This window comes from Scyliorhinus torazame, chromosome 2, assembly GCF_047496885.1.
Source record: "Scyliorhinus torazame isolate Kashiwa2021f chromosome 2, sScyTor2.1, whole genome shotgun sequence".
NCBI classification, from domain to species: Eukaryota; Metazoa; Chordata; class Chondrichthyes; order Carcharhiniformes; family Scyliorhinidae; genus Scyliorhinus; species Scyliorhinus torazame.
Window position 1 is genome coordinate 262,910,250 of NC_092708.1, and position 23,322 is coordinate 262,933,571.

Genomic DNA, 23,322 nt, shown 5'->3' on the forward strand with positions numbered 1-23,322 from the left:
GTTGGGCGTTTTTCTCAATGCTCATCAATAACCTGCTTTCAGATGCCCAGTTTGCGTTCCACCTCGGACCACCCAGCTCCAGGCATCATTAAAGCCTTGGTTCAAACATGAACAAAGAAGCTCAATTCTTTGCAGCACGGTAGCACTCGTGGCTAGCACTGTGGCTTCACAGTGCCAGGGTCCCAGGTTCGATTCCCCGCTGGGTCACTGTCTGTGCAGAGTCTGCACGTTCTCCCATGTCAGTGCGGGTCTCCTCCGGGTGCTCCGGTTTCCTCCCACAGTCCAAAGATGTGCAGGTTAGGAGCACTGGCCATGATAAATTGCCCTTAGTGTCCAAAAAAAAGGTTAGGAGGGGTTATTGGGCTATGGGGATAGGGTGGAAGTGAGGGCTTAAGTGGGTCAGTGCAGACTCGATGGGCCGAATGACCTCCTTCTGCACTGTATGTTCTATGTAATACCAGAGGAAGGAGTGTTCTTTTTTAGTGTATTTCATATGTTAACACACATTGTTCCCCTTCGGGAAATAGTGGAGATGTATTGGAAGGATTAGTAGGTTGATTATCAACCTGCTGAATGTGTCAAGCGCACTCCCTCTGAGGTCATCAAGTTCTGAAGTAGGACTTTAACACAAGTTACCTCCTCAGCCACAAGACCTCCAGAGAAGTGATTGTGACTTCTGCATGCGCTTCAAGGAGCCCTAGCAAAATTTACATCAATGAGAATCAGGGAAAAACTCTCCACTGGCTGGCATGAGCTCCGTACAGAGCTCCAGGGCCTCTGGTTAACAGCCTACAAAGAAGAAATTTAACTCGGGAACAAAGCAATATAAAGATGATTTCTTGAGTTATGGTTTTGTTAATTGGGTCAATGTAAATAAGGATGCAAAGCCCTTGTATGTTATATGCAGGGAGTACTGGCAAATGAGAGAAGTTTTAGATTTGAAAGAGAAGTGGGGGGGGGAAAGATTCCTTGACGTTGAGACTCCAGAGTCAGTTATTAATTCACAGCTGACTCCAAATGAAAAGACTGTGCTGCTGTACCTGACCTGTGACAGCACATTTAAAAAATGCCAAAAGTCCATGAGGTTGTCAGCATTCTGAAGTAGCATCTCCCAGGAGTGTCTAGTGCGGAGTAAAACGAGCATTTTGTTGCTATTGTCCTTCACGAAGACCTACATATGAGGTTGGATCTTGTGTTCTCAACAAAGATGATCCAGAGATTTTCCGTTCTCACAAAGGCAGCGCAATGGCTAGCACTGTTGCCAGACAGCACCACGGACCCACGCTCAATTCCGGCCTTGGGTGACTGTCTGTGTGGAATTTGCACTTTCTCCCCGTCTGCGTGGGTTTCCTCCAGATGCTTGGGTTTCCTCCCACAGTCCAAAGATGTGCAGGTTAGGTGGATCGGCCATGTTAAAATTCACCTATAGGTTAGATGGGGTTACTGGGATAGGGGCAGGGTAGTGGGCCTTAGTAGGGTGCTCTTTCAGAGGGTTGGTACAGACTCGATGGGCCAAATAGCACTGTATGGATTCTATGATTCAAAGACTGGCTGAACTCTATACCTGAATTGTAGATTGCCCTCTCCTCCTGCGAATCTGATTGGTGTGAGATCTTAAGAACAAACAAAGAACAAAGAAAAGTACAGCACAGGAACAGGCCCTTCAGCCCTCCAAGCCCGTGCCGACCATGCTGCCCGACTAAACTACAATCTTCTACATTTCCTGGGTCCGTATTCCTCTATTCCCATCCTCTTCATGTATTTGTCAAGATGCCCCTTAAATGTCACTATCGTCCCTGCTTCCACCACCTCCTCCGGCAGCGAGTTCCAGGCACCCACTACCCTCTGTGTAAAAAACTTGCCTCGTTCATCTACTCTAAACCTTGCCCCTCGCACCTTAAACCTATGCCCCCTAGTAATTGACCCCTCTACCCTGGGGAAAAGCCTCTGACTATCCACTCGGTCTATGCCCCTCATAATTTTGTAGACCTCTATCAGGTCGCCCCTCAACTTCCATCGTTCCAGTGAGAAAAAAACGAGTTTATTCAACCGCTCCTCATAGCTAATGCCCTCCATACCAGGCAACATTCTGGTTAATCTCTTCTGCATCCTCTCTAAAGCCTCCAGATCCTTCTGCTACTGTGGCGACCAGAATTGAACACTATACTCCCAAGTGTGGCCTAACTAAGGTTCTGTACAGCTGCAACATGACTTGCCAATTCTTATACTCAATGCCCCGGCCAATGAAGGCAAGCATGCCGTATGCCTTCTTGACTACCTTCTCCACCTGTGTTGCCCCTTTCAGTGACCTGTGGACCTGTACACCTAGATCTCTCTGACTGTCAATACTCTTGAGGGTTCTACCATTCACTGTATATTCCCTACCTGCATTAGACCTTCCAAAATGCATTACCTCACTTTTGTCCAGATTAAACTCCATCTGCCATCTCTCCGCCCAAGTCGCCAAACAATCTAAATCCTGCTGTATCCTCTTACAGTCCTCATCGCTATCCGCAATTCCACCAACCTTTGTGTCGTCTGCAAACTTACTAATCAGACCAGTTACATTTTCCTCCAAATCATTTATACATACTACAAACAGCAAAGGTCCCAGCACTGATCCCTGCGGAACACCACTAGTCACAGCCCTCCAATTAGAAAAGCATCCTTCCATTGCTACTGTCTGCCTTCTATGACCTAGCCAGTTCTGTATCCACCTTGCCAGCTCATCCCTGATCCCGTGTGACTTCATCTTTTGTACTAGTCGACCATGAGGGACCTTGTCAAAGGCCTTACTGAAGTCCATATAGACAACATCCACTGCCCTACCTGCATCAATCATCTTTGTGACCTCTTCGAAAAACTCTTATCAAGTTAGTGAGACACGACCTCCCCTTCACAAAACCATGCTGCCTCTCACTAATACGTCCATTTGCTTCCAAATGGGAGTAGATCCTGTCTCGAAGAATTCTCTCCAGTAATTTCCCTACCACTGAAGTAAGGCTCACCGGCCTGTAGTTCCCTGGATTATCCTTGCTACCCTTCTTAAACAAAGGAACAACATTGGCTATTCTCCAGTCCTCTGGGACATCATCTGAAGACAGTGAGGATACAAAGATTTCTGTCAAGGCCTCAGCAATTTCCTCTCTAGCCTCCTTCAGTATTCTGGGGTAGATCCCATCAGACCCTGGGGACGTATCTACCTTAATATTTTTCAAGACGCCCAACACCTCATCTTTTTGGATCTTAATGTGACCCAGGCTATCTACACACCCTTCGCCAGACTCAACATCCACCAATTCCTTCTCTTTGGTGAATACTGATGCAAAGTATTCATTTAGTACCTCACCCATTTCCCCTGGCTCCACACATAGATTCCCTTGCCTTTCCTTCAGTGGGCCAACCCTTTCCCTGGCTACCCTTTTGCTTTTTAGGTCCATGTAAAAAGCCTTGGGATTTTCCTTAACCCTATTTGCCAATGACTTTTCGTGACCCCTTCTAGCCCTCTTGACTCCTTGCTTAAGTTCCTTCCTACTTTCCTTATATTCCACACAGGCTTTGTCTGTTCCCAGCCTTTTAGCCCTGACAAATGCCTCCTTTTGCTTTTTGACGAGGCCTACAATATCTCTAGTTATCCAAAGTTCCCGAAAATTGCCGTATTTATCCTTCTTCCTCACAGGAACATGCAGGTCCTGAATTCCTTTCAACTGACACTTGAAAGCCTCCCACATGTCAGATGTTGATTTGCCCTCAACATCCGCCCCCAATCTAGGTTCTTCAGTTCCCGCCTAATATTGTTAAAATTAGCCTTCCCTCAATTTAGCACATTCACCCGAGGACCACTCTTATCCTTGTCCACCAGCACTTTAAAACTTACTGAATTGTGGTCACTGTTCCCGAAATGCTCCCCTACTGAACCTATAACCTCACTGCCCTCTGAGTAGTACAGCTGTGATATTCTCCCTAACCAGTAGCGTAACTCCGCCACCCCTTTTACATCCCCCTCTATCCCGCCTGAAACATCTAAATCCTGAAACGTTTAGCTGCCAATCCTGCCCTTCCCTCAACCAGGTCTCTGTAATGGCAACAACATCATAGTTCCAAGTACTAATCCAAGCTCCATGTTCATCAGCCTTACCCGTAATACTTTTTGCATTAAAACATGTGCACTTCAGGCCACCAGGCCCGCTGTGTTCAGCAACTTCACCCTGTCTGCTCTGCCTCAGCGTCATACTGGCCCTATTCCTTAGTTCTCCTTCAATGCTCTCACCTTCTGACCTATTGCTCCCGTGCCCACCCCCATGCCATACTAGTTTAAACCCGCACGTGTGACACTAGCAAACCTCGCGGCCAGGATATTTATGCCTCTCCAGTTTAGATGCAACCCGTCCTTCTTATATAGGTCACACCTGCCCCGGAAGAGGTCCCAGTGGTCAAGATAACGGAAACCCTCCCTCCTACACCAGCTGTTTAGCCACGTGTTTAGCTGCTCTATCTTCCTATTTCTAGCCTCACTGGCACGTGGCACAGGGAGTAATCCCGAGATTACAACCCTAGAGGTCCTGTCTTTTAACTTTCTGCCTAGCTCCCTGAACTCCTGCTGCAGGACCTCATGCCACTTCCTGCCTATGTCGTTAGTACCAATATGTACAACAACCTCTGCCTGTTTGCCCTCCCCCTTCAGGATGCCCGCTACCCGTTCGGAGACATCCTGGACCCTGGCACCAGTGAGGCAACATACCATCCTGGAGTCTCTTTCACGTCCACAGAAGCGCCTATCTGTGCCCCTGACTATAGAGTCCCCTATGACTATTGCTCTGCTGCGCTTTGACCCTCCCTTCTGAACATCAGAGCCAGCCGTGGTGCCACTGCTCTGGCTGCTGCTGTTTTCCCCTGATAGGCTATCCCCCCCGACAGTATCAAAGGGGTATACCGGTTCAAGAGGGGGACAACCACAGGGGATTCCTGCACTGACTGCCTGCCCTTTTTGGTGGTCACCCATTTCTCTGCCTGCACCTTCGGTGTGACCACATTTGTATAACTGCTATCTATGATGCTTTCCGCTGTGGTGAATGGATGGTCGCATCATCCACCACCTGCATGCTCCTAAGTGCATCTAACTGCTGCTCCAACCGAACCATGCAGTCTGTGAGGAGCTCCAGTTGGGTGCACTTTCCGCAGATGAAGCCATCTGGGACGCTGGAAGCCTCCCGGACCGGCCACATCTCACAGTCAGAGCACTGCACCCCTCTAATTGACATTGCGTCAATTAATTAGTAAATTAAATTTAAAAGTTTTGAAAAAAAGTTACTGTTAACTATATGTTTCCTAGCACTAGATTTCTACTATAAATGTGAAAGCTAAATACAGTAATCTCCGATCTCTGGCTTAGATACTCCTCTAAATTATAATGAAGTAATTATGTTTAATTAGTTTAACAATGCTTAATTTTTTTAATTCAGTGTAGATTCCCAACAAGCCAATCAGGTCACAGCTTTTCTGTGATGTCACTTCAGTTCTCCCCCCCCCCCCACACACACTATTTGAAACGGTAATAAAAGTTAAAAAATGAGTACAAATCACTTACTTACCTTCCGAGGGTCTCAGATGCTCTCTGGTTCTCCCTGCAGATTAAAAGTTACAGGCCAGAAGAAAGACAGAGAAAAAAACAGTAGGGAAAAAGCACCTTCTCCCACTCTGCACCGAATTACCTCACTGCACCAAATGACCAAGTTCCAAATTCCCTCTCTGGATAGGTCTCACTCCGGCTGTGTCTCCTTCACTTGCGCAAAGCAGGACCTGCGCAAACCAGGACCAAGCAGGCTCCCCTTTCGCATTAAGGGTCAAGCAAACATGGTGGGCGCGATTCTCCACTCCCTCGCCGGTTGGGAGAATCGCCTGGGCCTCCAAAATTTCCGGGGACGCCGGTCTGACGCCCTCCCGCGATTCTCCCAAGCGGCGGGAACGGCCCGGTCGAGTTTCGCGGGCCACAGGCCGGAGAATCGCCGGAGACACCGAAAATGGCAATTCTCCGGCACCCCCGCTATTCTGAGGCCCGGATGGGCCGAGCGGCCAGGCCAAAACGACGGGTTCCCCCCGGCGCCGTCAACACCTGGTCGCTGCAGTCGTGAGCGGTGCGTGAACGCTGGGGGGGGGGGGGGGGCCTGTGGGGGGGCGAGGGGGGATTTTGCACCGGGCTTTACCTGAAATGTGGGGTGACCCGCCCGCGATCGGTGCCCACCTTACGTCGGGCCTTCCTCTCTGAAGGAGGACATCCTTCCTTCCGCGGCCCCGCAAGATCCGTCCCCCATCTTCTTGCGGGGCGGACTTAGAGAGGACGGCAACCACGCATGTGCGGGTTGGCGCCGGCCAACCCGCGCATGCGCTGATGATGCCAGTTATGCGGCACCGGCCGCGTCATCTATGCGGCGCCGCTTTTACGTGGGTGACAAGGCCTGGCGCGTGTAGATGACGCGGCCCCGATCCTGGCCCATTGTCAGGGCCTGAATTGGTCGGGACCGGGGCCGTTCCGCGCCGTCCTGAACCTCGACGGCGTTCACGACGGCGCAGCCACTGGGAGTGGAGAATCGCGCCTGGTGTGTTTCGCGAAGGTTAGCCGGCATGGTTCCCTAAAGTCGGTCAGCTGGCAAAAGTGGGTCCCAGGAAAAAACATGTTTGGAAAACACTGGTGTAAAGGTTGCCTGCTCAGGTGGATGTAAAAGATCTCACACCACTATTCCAAAGTAAAGAAGGGCAGCTATCCCAGTTGTCCTGTCAATATTTATCCCTCAACCAACATCACAACAAATCTGGCTAAGTTCACATTGCCATTTGTGGGAATTTGCTGAGCGGAAATTAACTACTGCATTGTCTGCATTACAACCATGACTACTCTTCCAAAAAAGGTACTTCACTGGCTATAACGTGCCTTGGGACATTCGGTAGCCATGACAAGCACTTTATAGATGCAAATGTTTCTTTTTTATATTGCATCTTTCATGATCTCAGGATGCCCATGAACTTTATAGCCACGTCTTTTAACTTGTAGCCACTTAAGTATCTTAGGAAATGCAGAGCACAAGGTGCCAGAAATAGCAATGAGATATTGACCAGATATTCTGTTTGTGATGTTGGTTGACAGATAAATTACTGGGCTAGACAGGAACATGGAGCTGAAATTATAATCAGATCAGCCATGAAGCTATTGAATGATGGATCAAGCTTGAGAGCCGGTGGCCTACTCCTGCTCCTAATTTGTATCTTCGTCAAGGTCCACTGTTTTTCTAAGATGCATCATTTGAAAATTTTGAATTTCTGCCCTCTGCATCGAAATCAAGGTCATTAATATATATCAAGAAAAACAGTGGTAACCCCAGGAAACACCTTCCACCAGATCTAAAATCAATTGTTCACCACTGCTCTCTTTTTCCTGTCACTCAGCCAACTTTGTATCTATGCTCCCACTGTTCCTTTTATTCCATGTGCTTCAACCGTGCTGGCAAGTAATTACGTTGCACTTCACCAAACATCTTTTGCAAGCTCATTTAAACTGAAGTACCCTTTATTACCTTAATCCTGACAATGGGTCTCCACCCGAAACAATAATCTGTCTTTTCTCTTCACCAATGTTGTGGCACCTGCTGTGTATGGTCAGCACGTTGCTTTTTAAATTGAAGGGAGCAGACATACTGCAGGTGACATATTGGGCTGTGCTTCCAAGCTACCCACCATTGGATTTAGGGGCTACCCCAAGGAATTGCTGTGGAATCCCTCTCGGAGGTCCCAGGTAAGTGTTTCCATGGCAATTGCCCAGAAGCGCAAACCTTCTCTGGACAATTGTCCGACATTGGGGGCCATCCAAAAATGTAATTTAAATCACAAACTTCGGATGGTTCCACAAGGTTACACCAAAGGCTATCCAGGAAAAGTTAGAAGTAAAACCTATTCTAACTTCTGGGTAACAATTGTAAATACTCATGCCGACCTCGACATGACTCTCCCCACATCCCCACCCCCCCATCCCGGGACTCTCCCTACATGCTTGACTACTACCCCCCCCCTCACTCCACATCAACCCAACACCCACTATCCCCAACCACCCTGGCAGGCCAGACCCGACCTGACCCACCTGCGTCCCCCCACCAACACCGATGCCCCCCCCCCTCGACGACCTACCCTACCAACACCCCCACCATGGAGTTGCCCACCCCTGAGCAAGCTTCCTCACTCCACCCCATCCTCCGACTCACCCACCCTGGGCAGCACGGTAGCATAGTGGTTAGCACAATTGCTTCACAGCTCTAGGGTCCCAGGTTCGATTCCCAGCTTGGGTCTCTGTCTGTGCGGAGTCTGCACATTCTCCCCGTGTGTGCGTGTGTTTCCTCCGGGTGCTCCGGTTTCCTCCCACAGTCCAAAGATGTGCAGGTTAGGTGGATTGGCCATACTAAATTGCCCTTAGTGTCCAAAATTGCCCTTAGTGTTGGGTGGGGTTACTGGGTTATGGGGATAGGGCGGAGGTGTGGGCTTCGGTAGGGTGCTCTTTCCAAGGGCCCGTGTAGACTCGATGGGCCGAATGGCCTCCTTCTGCACTGTAACTTCTGTAACTGTAACTTCAATCCCTGCGATCTCCCAAATCCACTTATCTTCTCCCTGACTTGTCAATTTCACTTGATTACAGTATTTTGGTGGGGTCAGTGAAAATAAATGCGATCAACATTGGAAGAAAATGATCTTTACCATCAAGTCCTTTGCAGGTCAATAGGACAAGTGAACCAGCACCTAAATGAACATTTTAAATGAAAATGATGGTATTTTGGTAGGAAGAATAGAGAGCCAACAGAAACACAGGGTACAATTCTAAAGGAAGCAAAGGGCTCTGAGTGTATATGTACACAAGTCATCAAAGGTGCAGAATGTGAGCACAGTTAATAAAGCATACAGTATCCTAGTCTTTATTAATAGGGACATAGGGTACAAGAGGAAAGTTAAATTTGTATAAAACGACTTGTTCAGCCTCAACAGAACCATACTCTGGATTTCCCATTTTAGGAAAGATGTGAAGGTATTAAGAAAGGTTGCAGAAAATATGCATGAGAATGGTTTCAGCGATGAGGTGCTTCAGCTACGTAGATCAGTCGGAAAAGTCAAGGTTGTTTTGCTTGGGGAGGAGAAGGTTGGGAGGAGATTTGATAATTATGAGGGGGCTGGACATCGTAGATAGGGAAAATCTGTTCCCACTGGTGGAAGGGCCAAGACTGGGAGATTTAAGCTAATTGGCAAAAGAAGAAACGAAGACACCAGCAGAAACATTTTCACCCACTTGAGTGGTTCAGATCTGGAACGTGCTGCCCGAGAGTGTGGTGGAGATAGGTTCAATCGAATCACTCAAGTGGGAATTGGAAAATTATACCTGGAAAGGAACAGAGGTACTTGGTAAATTGCTCAATCGCAGAGCCGGCGAGACACGAAGGGCCAATTGATCTTCTTCTGTTATGTGACCATTCTGTGATTCTGACTCTGCTGGCTACAACAAAATGAGCAGTTTAAATGCTGCCTCCTGACAGGTAGCACAATACCCGGCTTCAGAGTCAGTGACTGAACCTAGTTGGCGGGGATTTCAAACCATTAACAGACATTTCCTTACCTCTTTACCAGTGGCGTCCTCGCTGACTTCCAGCAGCGAGTAGAGGTCTAACTGCAAGATTTCTTTAGCTGCCATTTTTCCCACACTCACTCAGAGTAACCAAGATGCGGGTAGCGGTATCTGGCTTTCTTTCACCCCGATTGCAAACAGAACTCAGGCCTCCAACATTCACACTCTACCCCAAGTCCCAAACACACGGGCCTAGCGAGCTGCGATGGCTTCTGGGATTGTAGTTCCCCAGGTTCCGTCTTGTTGCTCACTGTGTTGCAACCCCGCTCCAGAAAGGACTACAGTTCCCAGAAGTGGCCACGGCATCCACGGGGCGCGCTGGGATTGTAGTTCGACAGACACCCAGCTCATGAACCGCGATGCACGCTGGGACCTGTAGTTCGCGCGACTCCAACCCCTGAGACTTTGCGCGACTGCTGCGGAAAGGCAAAACTACATCGGCCGGCATGCATTGGGAATTGGTTTGCTTCCGTTCGGTGGCCCTGGTGACGGAGAGTGAAGGTTGAGTTCAATGATGGACGCAACCTGATGACGCGTTCTATCAGTATATCGGAGGGTCGTAGCTGTAATGTGACTCAAAGTATTCAGGATATTTCTTTATACATTATATTACGTTTTGTAGAGGTGGACAGCAACGCCAGTTGAAGATGGCTGGAAGATGCTACGGTTGCGCGTCCAAATTCACTCTCCTGAGGAAAGAGGCAAGTTCATGTTTTCCCAGCACGGGCAGTAAACACTCATCCATGATCCATGGATCAAACATGTAACGGCAAAAATAAAAGAAAATGGGAAATAAGGGAATAAACAGGGAGAACCCTTACCCCACAAACATACCAGATGATTGGCCTTCCCAATCCCCCCTGCAGGCCCAACCTTCCCTCCTGAGGCATGGTAACAATGGTTAGCACTGTTACCTCATAGCGGCAGGGACCCGGGTTTGATTCCCGGCTTGGATCACTGTCTGTGCGGAGTCTGCACGTTCTCCCCCTGTCTGTGTGGGTTTCCTGCGGGCGCACTGGTTTCCTCCCACAAGTCCCGAAAGACGCGCTGTTCGGTGAATTGAAGGTTCTGAATTTTCCTTCAGTGTACCCGAACAGGCGTCAGAGTTTGCCAACTATGGAATTTTCACAGTAACTTCATTGCAGTGTTAATGTAAGCCTATTTGTGACACTAGTAAAGATTATACTGAGGTCTAACCCCATTGTCATTCCATCTCCCCACCCCAGGACCGAACTCTCCCACCCCAAGGTCTAACCTCACTGACCCACCGTCCAAGGTACGACTCTCTTCCGCTCTTGAGGATCCGATCCTCTTTCCCCCCCCCCCCCCCCCCCCCGGACCTTTGATTCTGTCCCCGGTCTCTCCTCCCCGTCTGTCAATTTCAAGGACCTTTAACTGAATTGGTCTACTGCAGCGAGTGCTGTAAATAAAGGGGCTTGTCTTTCTTCAGTCAGACTCTGCTGGACATCAACTTTGGGCCTTCAGGACAGCTTTGCTGCCTGTGTCTCAGTTGGTTTGACAGCTGATTTGTGATGCGGAGTGATGCCAGCAGCACGGGCTCAATTCCGTACTGGCTGAAATTATTCATAAAAGCCCGCTTTCACAACCTTGCCCCTCCCCTGAAGTGTGGTTACCCTCAGGTTAAGTCACCACCAGTCAGCTTTCAAAGGGGAGCACAGCCTATCGTCCTCTGGCTGCGGTGATATTTACATTTGTTTTTTGTACAAATTTAGACATTAACTGTGGTTGGGATTGGGCTACACATTATTAAAGATAATAATACTCCAATGAGTAAATTGCCCATCCATCATCATGTAAAGGAGTGTTGAGAAGGGGAATGGTGGGGAAAATAAAGCTATTTGCATTCTTGTCTCACATCTCTAGCAGTATGCATAGAATAAAAACTTGCCATCATGCTGTTGGAACCAGTGCTTATACAGGTTTATCATAATGTCCTTTCTTTTATAATCTATTTGCAAAGCCCACATGCCTTTTTAGACACTTTCTGAACCTGCCCTACCATTTTGAATGATATGTGCACATATACTCGAGGTCCCTCTGCTCCTAAACCTTCTTAGAATTATACTCTTCATTTTATATTGCCTCTCATTGTTGTTCTTGCTAAATTGTATCACTTCACATTTTCCTGCATTAAATTTTATTTGCCTCTTGTCTGCCAATTTTAGCAAATTGTCTATCCCTTCTTGACGTTTAATACTTTCTTCCTCACAGTTCACAATATTTCCAACTTTTATGTTATCGACAAATTTTCAAATTGTGCCCTGTACACTGATGTCCATGTCATGAACATGTATCAGGAAAAGCAGGGGTCCTAACACTGACCCCTGGGGATCTGTCTTCCTCTTTGTCCAGTTTGAAAGACAAGTGTTTATCACTGCATTCTGTGTTTCCTGTCACTTAGCCAACTTCCTATCCCTGCTGCCACTGTGCCTTTTATTCCATAAGCTTCAACTTTCCTGGCAATGTGGAACTTTTTCAAATTCCTTTGGAGGTCTGTATGCACCACATCAACTACATTACCCTCATCAACCTCAGAAAACGCAAGCATGTTAGTTGACCAAGATTTACCTTTAACCAATCTGTTTGCTTTTCATAATCCACACTTGTTTGTGTGACTGTTAATTTTGTCCTGTATTATTGTTTCTAAAAGCTTTCCACACCAAAGCCTAATTGACTCACTCCTTATACCCTTTCTTGAACAAGGTTACAACATTTGTAATTCTCCAATCCTCTGATGCCATCACTAAGGTACTTAACTAATTTTTTTTAAATTTTGGCAGTTTGGATGCAAGAACTGCGGCCATGCGTATTGTTCATCGTGTCTCAGCTACAGCACCTTGGTCCCTCGCTGTGGAAATACACAGCAAAAAGTCTGCAGACAGTGCCACGGAACCCTCACAAGGTATTCAAGAGTTAATGAGCAGCACACACATGTACTAACAATCACATATATCCATTACAAAATGAAATCTGAACAGTCAACAAAGTTAATGAACTGACCGCTCGTTAATGGCGTCACAGCAGAGGAGAAAGACCGACGGAGAGATAACTGAAAAGAGATCACTGTGCTGAACTTGGGAACTTAAAATTGAGTTATTAATCTCATCTCTTGATGGCACAGACAGTGCAAAGCAAGTAACGGAATAATGCGGCCTCAGCTTGTTTCCATTTCATCTAACCATCGCTATAGGCACAAATTAAAGAAACACGTTCAACTTCATATTGCAGAGTAGCTGGCATGGCAGTGTGTTGTGAATGAGGTAAATAGTGTTTACCGTTAGATCGTGTGTGTACCTGTTACAGGCAACCCAGCTGTGTTTTGGGTTGGTATGTCAGTGTGCTGCACCATGGAGTGACCAAGTGCCCCTGACTGCTCTATAAGGTTTGCCTTGATGCAGCGAAGGTGGAGACACTTCCTTACACGCAGACAAGGTTAATTTTACTCTAAGAGAAAGGCTACTGCCCATCCTTCCAGCTGAGAATTAGTACTTGGAAATGGGAGTGTATGAAAACGATAATAAGAGGATGTTTTAGAAAATATTTGTTGTTCATTCTTTCATAGACCTGGGAAACAGGACAGTGCTGCAAGGTGGTCTCCACCAGAGAACTACAAAAAGTGAGTAGAAAATGCTGGACAATCTCAGCTGGTCTGACAGCACCTGTGGAGAGAGAACATGGCTAATGTTTTGAGTCTGGATGGCTCTTCGTCAAAGCTAGAGAGAACTGGAAATAGGATGAGATTTATACTGTTGTGGGTGGGGTGATGGAGCAAGAGTAAAGGCTTATTCAGTTTAGAATCTTGACTGTAGAGGAAATGGGCAAAATCAATTTTGGGAAGGGAAGAAAATAACGAGGAGAAATAACCTCGGATACAAGCTTTTTTTCATGTAACTTGTCTAGGAAGTAAAACGTGTGAGCAGAACATCTTCAGATAGCATGCAAGTTTTGGACAGACTTAGACTTAGAATCATTGAATTTACAGCGCAGAAGAAGGCCATTCGGCCTATCGAGTCTGCACTGACCCTTGGAAAGAGCACCCCACTTCAGCCCACGCCTCCCAGTAACCCACCTAACCTTTTTGGACATGAAAGGCAATCCACCTGATCTGCACTGTGGGAGGAAACCTGGGCACCCAGAGGAAACTCACGCAGAGACTGGGAGAAAGTGCAAACTCCACACAGACAGTCACCCGAGGATGGAATTGAACCCGGGTCCCTGGAGCTGTGAGGCAGCAGTGCTAACCACTGTGCCACAGTGCCGCCCCCAAGACTTAAGAGTGGTTGAGCAGTAAATACTGAAAAATAAATCCGTTTCGTGAAGGCGGCTTTAGAAATCGAGAGATCAAAGGAGACAGTGAAGTCAAGAATGTTAAAAAGTGACAAAGGGTAAAACCAAAGGTAATTAATTATTAGTTAGATTTTTGAGAGAAACTAACCAACTGTCTGAAGCACTAAAAGAAACACATTTTCTAATTAAAGAAAATCTATCTTATTGAAATAAATTATACACGTGGTGTAAAACAAGGACAGAGAGAAGTGATGAGATATACCTTGTGGGACTGTGTAAAACACTCAAAATTTCAGCATTCACACCTTGCTGGGTTCCACAACTCACCCATTACCACTGAACAATTTTTAACAGGGATATGGATAAAAGCTAGGTAAAAGGAACTACGAATTAGAAAATAATTTAACAGCGAATACAGGTCGCGATTCATTATGGGTGCGAGACTTAATAATAATAAACTTTATTGTCACAAGTAGGCTTACATTAACAATGAAGTTGCTGTGAAAGCCCCGAGTCGCCACACTCCGGTGCCTGTTCGGCTACACAGAGGGAGAATTCAGAATGTCCAATTCACCTAACAGCACGTCTTTCGGGACTTGTGGGAGGAAACCGGAGCACCCGGAGGAAATCCACGCAGACACGGGGAAAACATGCAGACTCCACACAGACAGTGACCCAAGCGGGAATCGAACCTGAGTCTCTGGCGCCGTGAAGCAACTGTGCTAACCACTGTGCTACCGTGCCACCCATCTTTGGACAATCTACTAGCATCACATAAAACAACTAGAAGCATTCAGTCTTTGATGTTGAGATTTATTTCCAACATCAGGTGACGGGACAATTTCCCCAACACCAAGATAAAAGCAAATTACTACAGATGCTGGAATCTGCAACAAAAACAGAAGATGTTGAACAATCTCAGCAGACCTGACAGCATCAACAGACTTATTTTGCTTTGTAGTTTCAGCTTTCAGCTGGATCCTGTTTATATTAGTAACGTGAGCAACAGGGTAACTGAGGTGAGAATGGTACAGTCTTTCTGGTTGGAAATGGACAAAGGGTGAGCACATGTAAATGTCTCAATTTAGCACCAATAGTTTCTCCCTTCCACCCTGTGGGACAACAGCCAATCTTCCCTTGCTGCTTCTCCGTAATGGTGTTGAAACTCAGCAACATGTGGGATTAAGGATGAAAATCTCAGGAGACCGTGTGCAACTCTCTACTGGTTGGAGTCATACAGAGCACAAAGGAAGATGGTTGTGGTTGTTGGAGGTCAATCATCTCAGTCCTAGGACATCACTGCAGGAGTTCCTCAGGGTTATTATCCTAGATCCAACCATCTTCAGCTGCTTCATTAATTACCTTCCTTCCAACATAAGGTCAGATGTGGATGTTTGCTAATGATTGAACAATGTTCATCGCCATTCGCGACTCCTCACTGAAGCAGTCCATGTCAAAATACAGCAAGACCTGGACAAACAATACCCAGGCTTGGGCTGACAAGTGGCAAGTAACATTTGCGCCACACAAGTGCCAGGCAATGACCATCTCCAATAAGAGAGAATCAAACCGTCACTCCTTGCCATCACTGAATTACCAATATCAATATCCTGGGGGTTACCATTGACCAGAAACTGAACTGGACTAGTCGTACAAATACTGTGGCTACAAGAGCAAGTTAGAGGCTAGGAATCCTGTGGTGATTAACTCCTGACTCCCCAAAGCCTGTCCTCCACCAACAAGGCATAAGTCAGGAGTGTGATGAAATACTCCCAACTTTCCTGGATGAGTGCAGCTCCAACATCACTGGAGAAGCTCAACACCGTGCAGAACAAAGCAGCACGCTTGATTGGCATCCCTTCTACAAACATACTCTCCGTCCACCACCGACACACAGTGGCAGCCGTGTGTACCATCTACAAGATGCACTGAAGCTCACCAAGGCTCTTCAGGCAGTACCTTCTGTACACGCAGCACTGTCATCTAGAAGGACAAGGATAGTAGATACCTGGGAACGCCACCACCTGGAAGCTCTCTTTCCCCCCCCCCAGATCAGTCACCATCCTAACTTGGAAACATATCGCTGTTCTTTCACTGTTGCTGGGTCAAAACCTTGGTACTCCCTCCCTAAGGGGCTTTTCACAGTAACTTCATTGAAGCCTACTCGTGACAATAAGCGATTTTCATTTTTTCATTTCATTAATAGCACAGTGGGTGTATCTACACCACATGGCCTGCAGCGCTTCAAGAAGGCTGCTCACCACCACCTTCTGAAGGGCAATTAGGAATGGGCAATAAATGCCGGCCTAGCCAGCAAAGCCCACATTCCATAAATATGATTTTTTTTTTTTAAATAGTGCAAGTTTACCATTTTTCTTTTTTTCCTTTTCTTCGTCTTCCTCCATAGCTAGCCACAGAATCCAGAGAAGGAGGCTATTAAGCCCACCATGCCTGAATCAGCTCACTGAAAGAACCAGCAATTAATCCCACTCCACTGCTCTCAATAACATTACAAAGTTTTCCTTTTATACTATATGTCTAGTTCCCTTTTGAAAGTTGTGATTGGATCTCCTTCCATCACATCCTTTCAGGCAGTGCATTCCAATTCACAAAAACTCATTGTGTAAAAAATGTTTCTTACAGTAACTTCATTGAAGCCTACTTGTGACAATAAGCGATGATTGATTATAAAACATTCTCTTCATCCTCCCACCCAACTCCCTGGCTTTTGGCTAATTATTTTACTTCTATGTCCTCTGGTTAGTGATCCTCCTACCGGTGGAATTAGTTTCTCCCTATCTACTCTTATCAAAATGTCATCTTATCTCTGCTCATCACATCCATTCTATCCTCTGAACAGAAAAGCTCATACAATATGGGTTCAGTGGTTAAACAGATAGTCCACTGACAGCAGGGTTCTTTGATCTTTCCACATGCCAATGTATCTGTTGATACCATAATTAATCACTTTTGCAAAGGTACCAATAGATACGTGCTTGGTTTAGGAGACCCAAAGAAAAAACCTTCTATCTCCATTCTCTCCTGAAAATGATGATGATCCCTGCTGATGTTTGGTTCCACTGATGGTGACAGTTCTGTCCAATCTTTCTACATGAGCAGATGGTGAGTCTGGCAGGCAGTTTGACTGTGGGTGGCATCATAACTGAGCACAATCCTGTCCTCAGACATTCTCGTAAGTAAACTATTCATCAAGATCATTGGATAACAATTAGAAGTAAAAACTGTGTAGGCTTCCTCATGCCACCAAGCTCAAGAATACTGAGACCACGATGGTATTTTCACAATTAAAGTCGCCTTTCCCAGTTTGTACTATATGCAATACATTTACCCAATGTGGGTTGCTGAACATCTTTGAAAGCTCCCAGCTTGGTCCATCTGTCAGTTTCATTGCCCTATTGTCCTTTTCTTCATATTTCCTGCCATTAAACTGTACAGCTGGCCTTAGAACAGTTCTTGCACCTTTACTGAGCACAATCAGAGGTATTAGCAATTCTCCTACTTTGTAGAGCATACTACTTAGTTAAGTCCAAGTGCCAGAGGAACAATGTAACAGCACTGATGCCAAAAACGTTCAAGTCAAGTATTAGTTCTTTGATACTAATTGTTGAGAAACTTGAGCTTTTCATGAATGGGTTATGTGCCCTTGAACAAATAAAAACTCTTTATAGGCTATTTCTCTTATGATACACCTGTGAAGCTTTTCTCTGGGCCTTTGATCTAGGCGAGTGGCTGCTCTAGAGGCTAAACAGCAGGAACAAACTGCAGCCCACAAAGTGACCAGTCAGGCACCAAGCATAACCTCAAAGTACCGAGGTCTATCCAAAGAAGACCGAGCCATTGCTGAACGACTGGAGAAGCTAAAGGGAGAAACTAAACCAAGTAAGTACCATTGATAATTAAGGGATTATTTAATTGCATATTATGGAAGTCAAGAGAAACTCTGGATATTGCCCTTAGTGGTGGGTGGGGTTACTGGGTTATGGGGATAGGGTGTAGGTGTTGACCTTGGGTAGGGTGCTCTTTCCAAGAGCCGGTGCAGACTCGATGGGCCGAATGGCCTCCTGCACAGTAAATTCTATGATATCTTGATAAGCATGCAGTATTTTGTAGAACCCAAAGCGTGATGCATCCTCACGTCTGGATCAAAGGATTGCAATTTCCTTACTCAGACTTCAAAGGAATTGATTGTGTATTTAGCAAATAAATGAGGTGCTGTATGATGCAAGCCTTTTTGTGTGAGTGTGCAATGCCATTTTAACAATGTTGGTGAGGGTAGTAAGAGAGGGATACTTTAGAAGAGACTTGGACCCAAAGAGTCGCTCTCCCTGATTTTTGTTTGTCGTCTTTCCCTACTCTGTATTGGGCATCTTGGAGACTTGCATTTACACTACATCCAGTGGTAGCTCGTGAATACTGATGGAGGGAAGAAATTTGTGCCCTCTACATCTCTCGCCAGTGATGTTGGTATCGCTACTTTTGATGGGACACACTATCAAGATAAAATCCCACCAGAGGGGATAAGGAATCAAAAGCCTGGAGGAATAGAAACCACGTCAATCCAAATTACAAACTCCTTATAAATCATAACATTTTACAAGGAATATAATTAGGCTAACATTTTTTTAAAACAGCTCACAAAGCACTGTCCTCAACAGACTGGGGCACAAGTGAACAAACCTGGAATGTCAAATCCATTTTGGAACTGGTGGATCATTCAAGGCTTTACACATGCTGATTTGGAGAACACAGTCGGTGTTGGTGAACTGTGGTTTGTAGAGACATGATGGGATTTGAGAAAGTAAATAAGGAGGAATTGTTTCCAGTGTCAGAAGGGTAGGTAACCAGAGGATTTAAACAGATTTAAGGTAATTTGCTAAAGAAACAGAAGTTGTTATGACCCTGATTACAATGCTTGAAAGGGTGGTGGAAGCAGACTCAATAATAATTTTCAAACGTGAATTGTATGAATACTTAAAGGGAACAATTTTACAGGGGTTTTAGGGAACTAGCAGGGATGTGAGACTAATTGAATGAGTCTTTCAAAGAATCAGCACAACATGATGAGCCAAGTTGATTCATTCTGTGATTCTGTAGTGGTTAAATTTAATCATCCAACGTTACCTTTTTGAGCGGTTTCTCTGCCTTATTGAGTCGGTTTTCTTTTAACCACTTTTATATCTGGTGCAGTATAGTCCATATAAGTAAACCTAAAATTACAGTCGGACAGACTGAGAAACAACTTTCCAAACAGAATTTTCTGTGTGACGTTAGGGGGATTTTTGATTCTAGTCTGTTTGTTGTTTCGAAACAAAATTGAGGAATGTTCTGCTTGAAGCTATAAAGAGCAACAAATTGTAAACTGTCCTTTCACCTCAGGGAGTTCAACTCAAAATAAACCCAAGATTAATAGGCTCCCGCCCTAGCTCCTGAGGGCTGGAAGACAGTATTTTGGGGTGTCTGTTTAATTCTCAATTTTCACAACAAATAATTGTCCTCAATAGAGTATTAATCCCACAGAGAAACCTCAAAGATGCTTCAGGTGGGAAATGATAGTGACAGACTGATTCAATCAAAGATTTTATTCAGTTCCAATATTGGGGTTAAGGCTGCAGGAAGAGCAGATTTTGTGTGTTGGAGCAAATCACCTTGAGATTTTAAATGCCTCTATCAAATCAGAAGGAACAAACTTGCATTTATATAACACCTTTTGTGTTCTTGAGTTGTCCCAAAGACAATTAAGTCATTTTGAAGTGTAGTCACTGTTATGACACAAGCACATCACCCTAAAATTCCCTCTGTTCAAATGGAAATTGTCCTGGTGCCATTCTTGAGCTAGAACTGTTTGCTGACAGTGCCGAGAAAAGTATCTTCTTTTCCCCAATCTGAGTGCAAAATTCAAGAATACCAATCTAGAGAAACAATATGGAATATTGTCATGGCATGAAAACTTACAGTTGGTCCAAGGTTTATCGATCAGGACTGGTTCCTAGTCGGATTGTCAAAATAAATTTGCAACCTTGGACAGGGGATAGATTGGATTACATCCTGGTTCGACCTTTTCTTTTATGTTGCAGAATCTATACCATCTCAGGGGGAGATTGAATTGCGACTAGCAGCACTGAAGAAGGACCCCCTGCGACCCATACCTTCCACGGTGGAGATGGAGGACAGGTTGGCCCAGTTAAAGGGCCAGACACCACCTTCACAGGCCCCCAAACCTGTAAGGACCTAGTATTTCTTTGTACAATTCTGAAAATGCAGATTACCAGCCTGTTTTGTTTTGTGTCTGGCCTAAAGGCTCAACTAAGCCCACATTTTGACTGAAAACAAATGGAAAAAAGTTAAGAAATGAATGAACTCCGCTTAACATTGTGAATTTTCCATGAATGCTGCTGTCTTTGATCTATTTCTGAAGATTTGCATACCAGAGTAGCAGGAAATGCAATGCAGGATGGAGAGGATCCCATATGGCTCCTGGCGATCCCCCAGGGTCTCACTAAATGACCAAATTTAAGTCTATTTGTTGGAAAGTCACTGACTGGGCCCTGACCTTGATCCTGTACTTCACTAATACCCTGACTGCGAACGGCTTGGCTCTGCACATGCTGGGGACACAGTGTATGGAAAGGTTCAGTAAACCAAGTTCCACCACACTAAGAAAACAAAAAGGTCAATAGAGAATTAAAAGTGCTATATTTAAATGCGCGCAGTGTACAGAACAAGGTAGATGAGCTTGTGGCCCAGATTGTGACTGGCAGGTATGATGTGGTAGGCATCACAGAGACATGGTTGCAGGGGGTTCAGGACTGGGATTTAAACATCCAGGGATTCACAACCTATCGAAAAGACAGAGAGGTCGGCAGAGGGGGCGGGGTTGCCTTGTTAATCAGGAATGAAATTAAATCAATAGCACTAAACGACATAGAGGCAGATGATGTGGAGTCTGTGTGGGTAGAGTTGAGGAACCACAAAGGCAAAAAAACCATAATGGGAGTTATGTACAGGCCTCCTAACTGGTCAGGATCAGGGGCACAAAATGCACCACGAAATAGAAAGGGCATGTCAGAAAGGCACAGTCACAGTGATCATGGGGGACTTCAATATGCAGGTGGACTGGGTAAATAATGTTGCCAGTGGACCCAAAGAAAGGGAATTCATTGAATGTTTACAGGAGGGCTTTTTGGAACAGCTTGTGATGGAGCCCACGAGGGAACAGGCCATTCTGGACTTAGTGTTATGTAATGAGCCAGACTTGATAAAGGATCTTAAAGTAAGGGAACACTTAGGAGGCAGTGATCATAATATGGTAGAATTCAGTCTGCAATTTGAAAGAAAGAAGGTAGAATCAGATGTAAAGGTGTTACAGTTAAATAAAGGTAAGTACAGGGGCATGAGGGAGGAACTGACGAAAATCGACTTGTGGGAAAGACAGTAGAACAGCAATGGCAGGAGTTTCTGGGAGTAATTGAGGACACAGTACAGAGGTTCATCTCAAAGAAAAGAAAGGTTATCAGAGGGGGGTTAGGCAGCCATGGCTGACAAAGGAAGTCAGGGTATGCATCAAAGCAAAAGAGAAAGCCTATAATGTGGCAAAGAGTAGTGGGAAGTCAGAAGATTGAGAAGGCTACAAAATCAAACAGAGGATAACAAAGAGAGAAATAAGGAAGGAGAGGATCAAATATGAAGGTAGGCTGGCCAGTAACATTAGGAATGATAGTAAAAGTTTCTTTAAATACATTAAAAACAAATGGGAGGCAAAAGTAGACAGTGGGCCGCTCCAAAATGACGCTGGTAATCTAGTGATGGGAGACAAGGAAATAGCTGAGGAACTAAATAAGTACTTTGCGTCAGTCTTCACAGTAGAAGACATGAGTAATATCCCAACAATTCCGGAGAGTCAGGGGACAGAGTTGAATATGGTAGCCATCACAAAGGAGAAAGTGCTAGAGAAACTAAGAGGTCTAAAAATTGATAAATCTTCAGGCCCAGATGGGCTACATCCCAGAGTTCTAAAGGAGATAGCTGAAGAAATAGTGGAGGCGTTAGTTATGATCTTTCAAAAGTCACTGGAGTCAGGGAAAGTCCCAGAGGATTGGAAAATCGCTGTTGTAACCCCCCCCTGTTCAAGAAGGGAACAAGAAAAAAGATGGAAATTTATAGGCCAATTAGCCTAACCTCGGTTGTTGGCAAGATTCTAGAATCCATCGTTAAGGATGAGATTTCTAAATTCTTGGAAGTGCAGGGTCAGATTAGGACAAGTCAGCATGGATTTAGTAAGGGGAGGTCGTGCCTGACAAACCTGTTAGAGTTCTTTGAAGAGATAACAAATAGGTTAGACCAAGGAGAGCCAATGGATGTTATCTATCTTGACTTCCAAAAGGCCTTTGATAAAGTGCCTCACGGGAGACTGCTGAGTAAAATAAGGGCCCATGGTATTCGAGGCAAGGTACTAACATGGATTGACGATTGGCTGTCAGGCAGAAGGCAGAGAGTTGGGATAAAAGGTTCTTTTTCGGAATGGCAACCGGTGACGAGTGGTGCCTCACAGGGTTCAGTGTTGGGGCCACAGCTGTTCTCTTTATATAGTAACGATCTAGATGACGGGACTGGGGGCATTCTGGCTAAGTTTGCCGATTATACAAAGATAGGTGGAGGGGCAGGTAGTATTGAGGAGGTGGGGAGGCTGCAGAAAGATTTAGACAGTTTAGGAGAGTGGTGCAAGAAATGGCTGATGAAATTCAACGTGGGCAAGTGCGAGGTCTTGCACTTTGGAAAAAAGAATAGAGGCATGGACTATTTTCTAAATGGTGACAAAATTCATAACGCTGAAGTGCAAAGGGACTTGGGAGTCCGAGTCCAGGTTTATCTAAAAGTAAACTTGCAGGTTGAGTCCGTAATTAAGAAAGGAAATGCAATGTTGTCATTTATCTCAAGAGGCTTGGAATTTAAAAGCAGGGATGTACTTCTGAAGCTTTATAAAGCACTAGTTAGGCCCCATTTAGAATACTGTGAGCAATTTTGGGCCCCACACCTCAGGAAGGACATACTGGCACTGGAGCGGGTCCAGCGGAGATTCACACGGATGATCCCAGGAATGGTAGGCCTAACATACGATGAACGTCTGAGGATCCTGGGATTATATTCATTGGAGTTTAGGCGGTTGAGGGGAGATCTAATAGAAACTTATAAGATAATGAATGGCTTAGATAGGGTGGACGAAGGGAAGTTGTTTCCATTAGCAGGGGAGACTAGGACCCGGGGCACAGCCTTAGAATAAAAGGCAGTCACTTTAGAACAGAGATGAGGAGAAATTTCTTCAGCCAGAGAGTGGTGGGTCTGTG

The 23,322-nt window shown here is 45.5% G+C and overlaps 2 protein-coding genes across 9 annotated transcripts in view; one reads left to right on the plus strand and one right to left on the minus strand.

Annotated features, from left to right (window-relative positions):
* dnajc17 (DnaJ (Hsp40) homolog, subfamily C, member 17) overlaps window positions 1–9,859 on the minus strand; it is a 214,711-nt gene extending 204,852 nt beyond the window's left edge. For 2 of the 5 annotated variants that reach the window (XM_072486393.1, XM_072486396.1), the window contains exon 1: window positions 9,644–9,858. In XM_072486393.1, the coding sequence (XP_072342494.1) occupies window positions 9,644–9,718 (75 nt within the window). In that variant the 5' untranslated portion in view covers window positions 9,719–9,858. Of the gene's footprint in view, window positions 1–9,643 lie in introns of all 5 variants that reach the window. The other 3 variants (XM_072486413.1, XM_072486385.1, XM_072486402.1) reach the window with 3 other exon arrangements.
* Window positions 9,860–10,134: 275 nt separating this feature from the next.
* zfyve19 (zinc finger, FYVE domain containing 19) overlaps window positions 10,135–23,322 on the plus strand; it is a 44,969-nt gene continuing 31,781 nt past the window's right edge. For all 4 annotated transcript variants that reach the window (XM_072486451.1, XM_072486460.1, XM_072486469.1 and 1 more), the window contains exons 1-5: window positions 10,135–10,353; window positions 12,454–12,575; window positions 13,236–13,289; window positions 17,703–17,860; window positions 20,056–20,201. In XM_072486451.1, coding sequence (XP_072342552.1) covers window positions 10,300–10,353; window positions 12,454–12,575; window positions 13,236–13,289; window positions 17,703–17,860; window positions 20,056–20,201 — 534 coding nt within the window. In that variant the 5' untranslated portion in view covers window positions 10,135–10,299. The remainder of the gene's footprint in view (window positions 10,354–12,453; window positions 12,576–13,235; window positions 13,290–17,702; window positions 17,861–20,055; window positions 20,202–23,322) is intronic.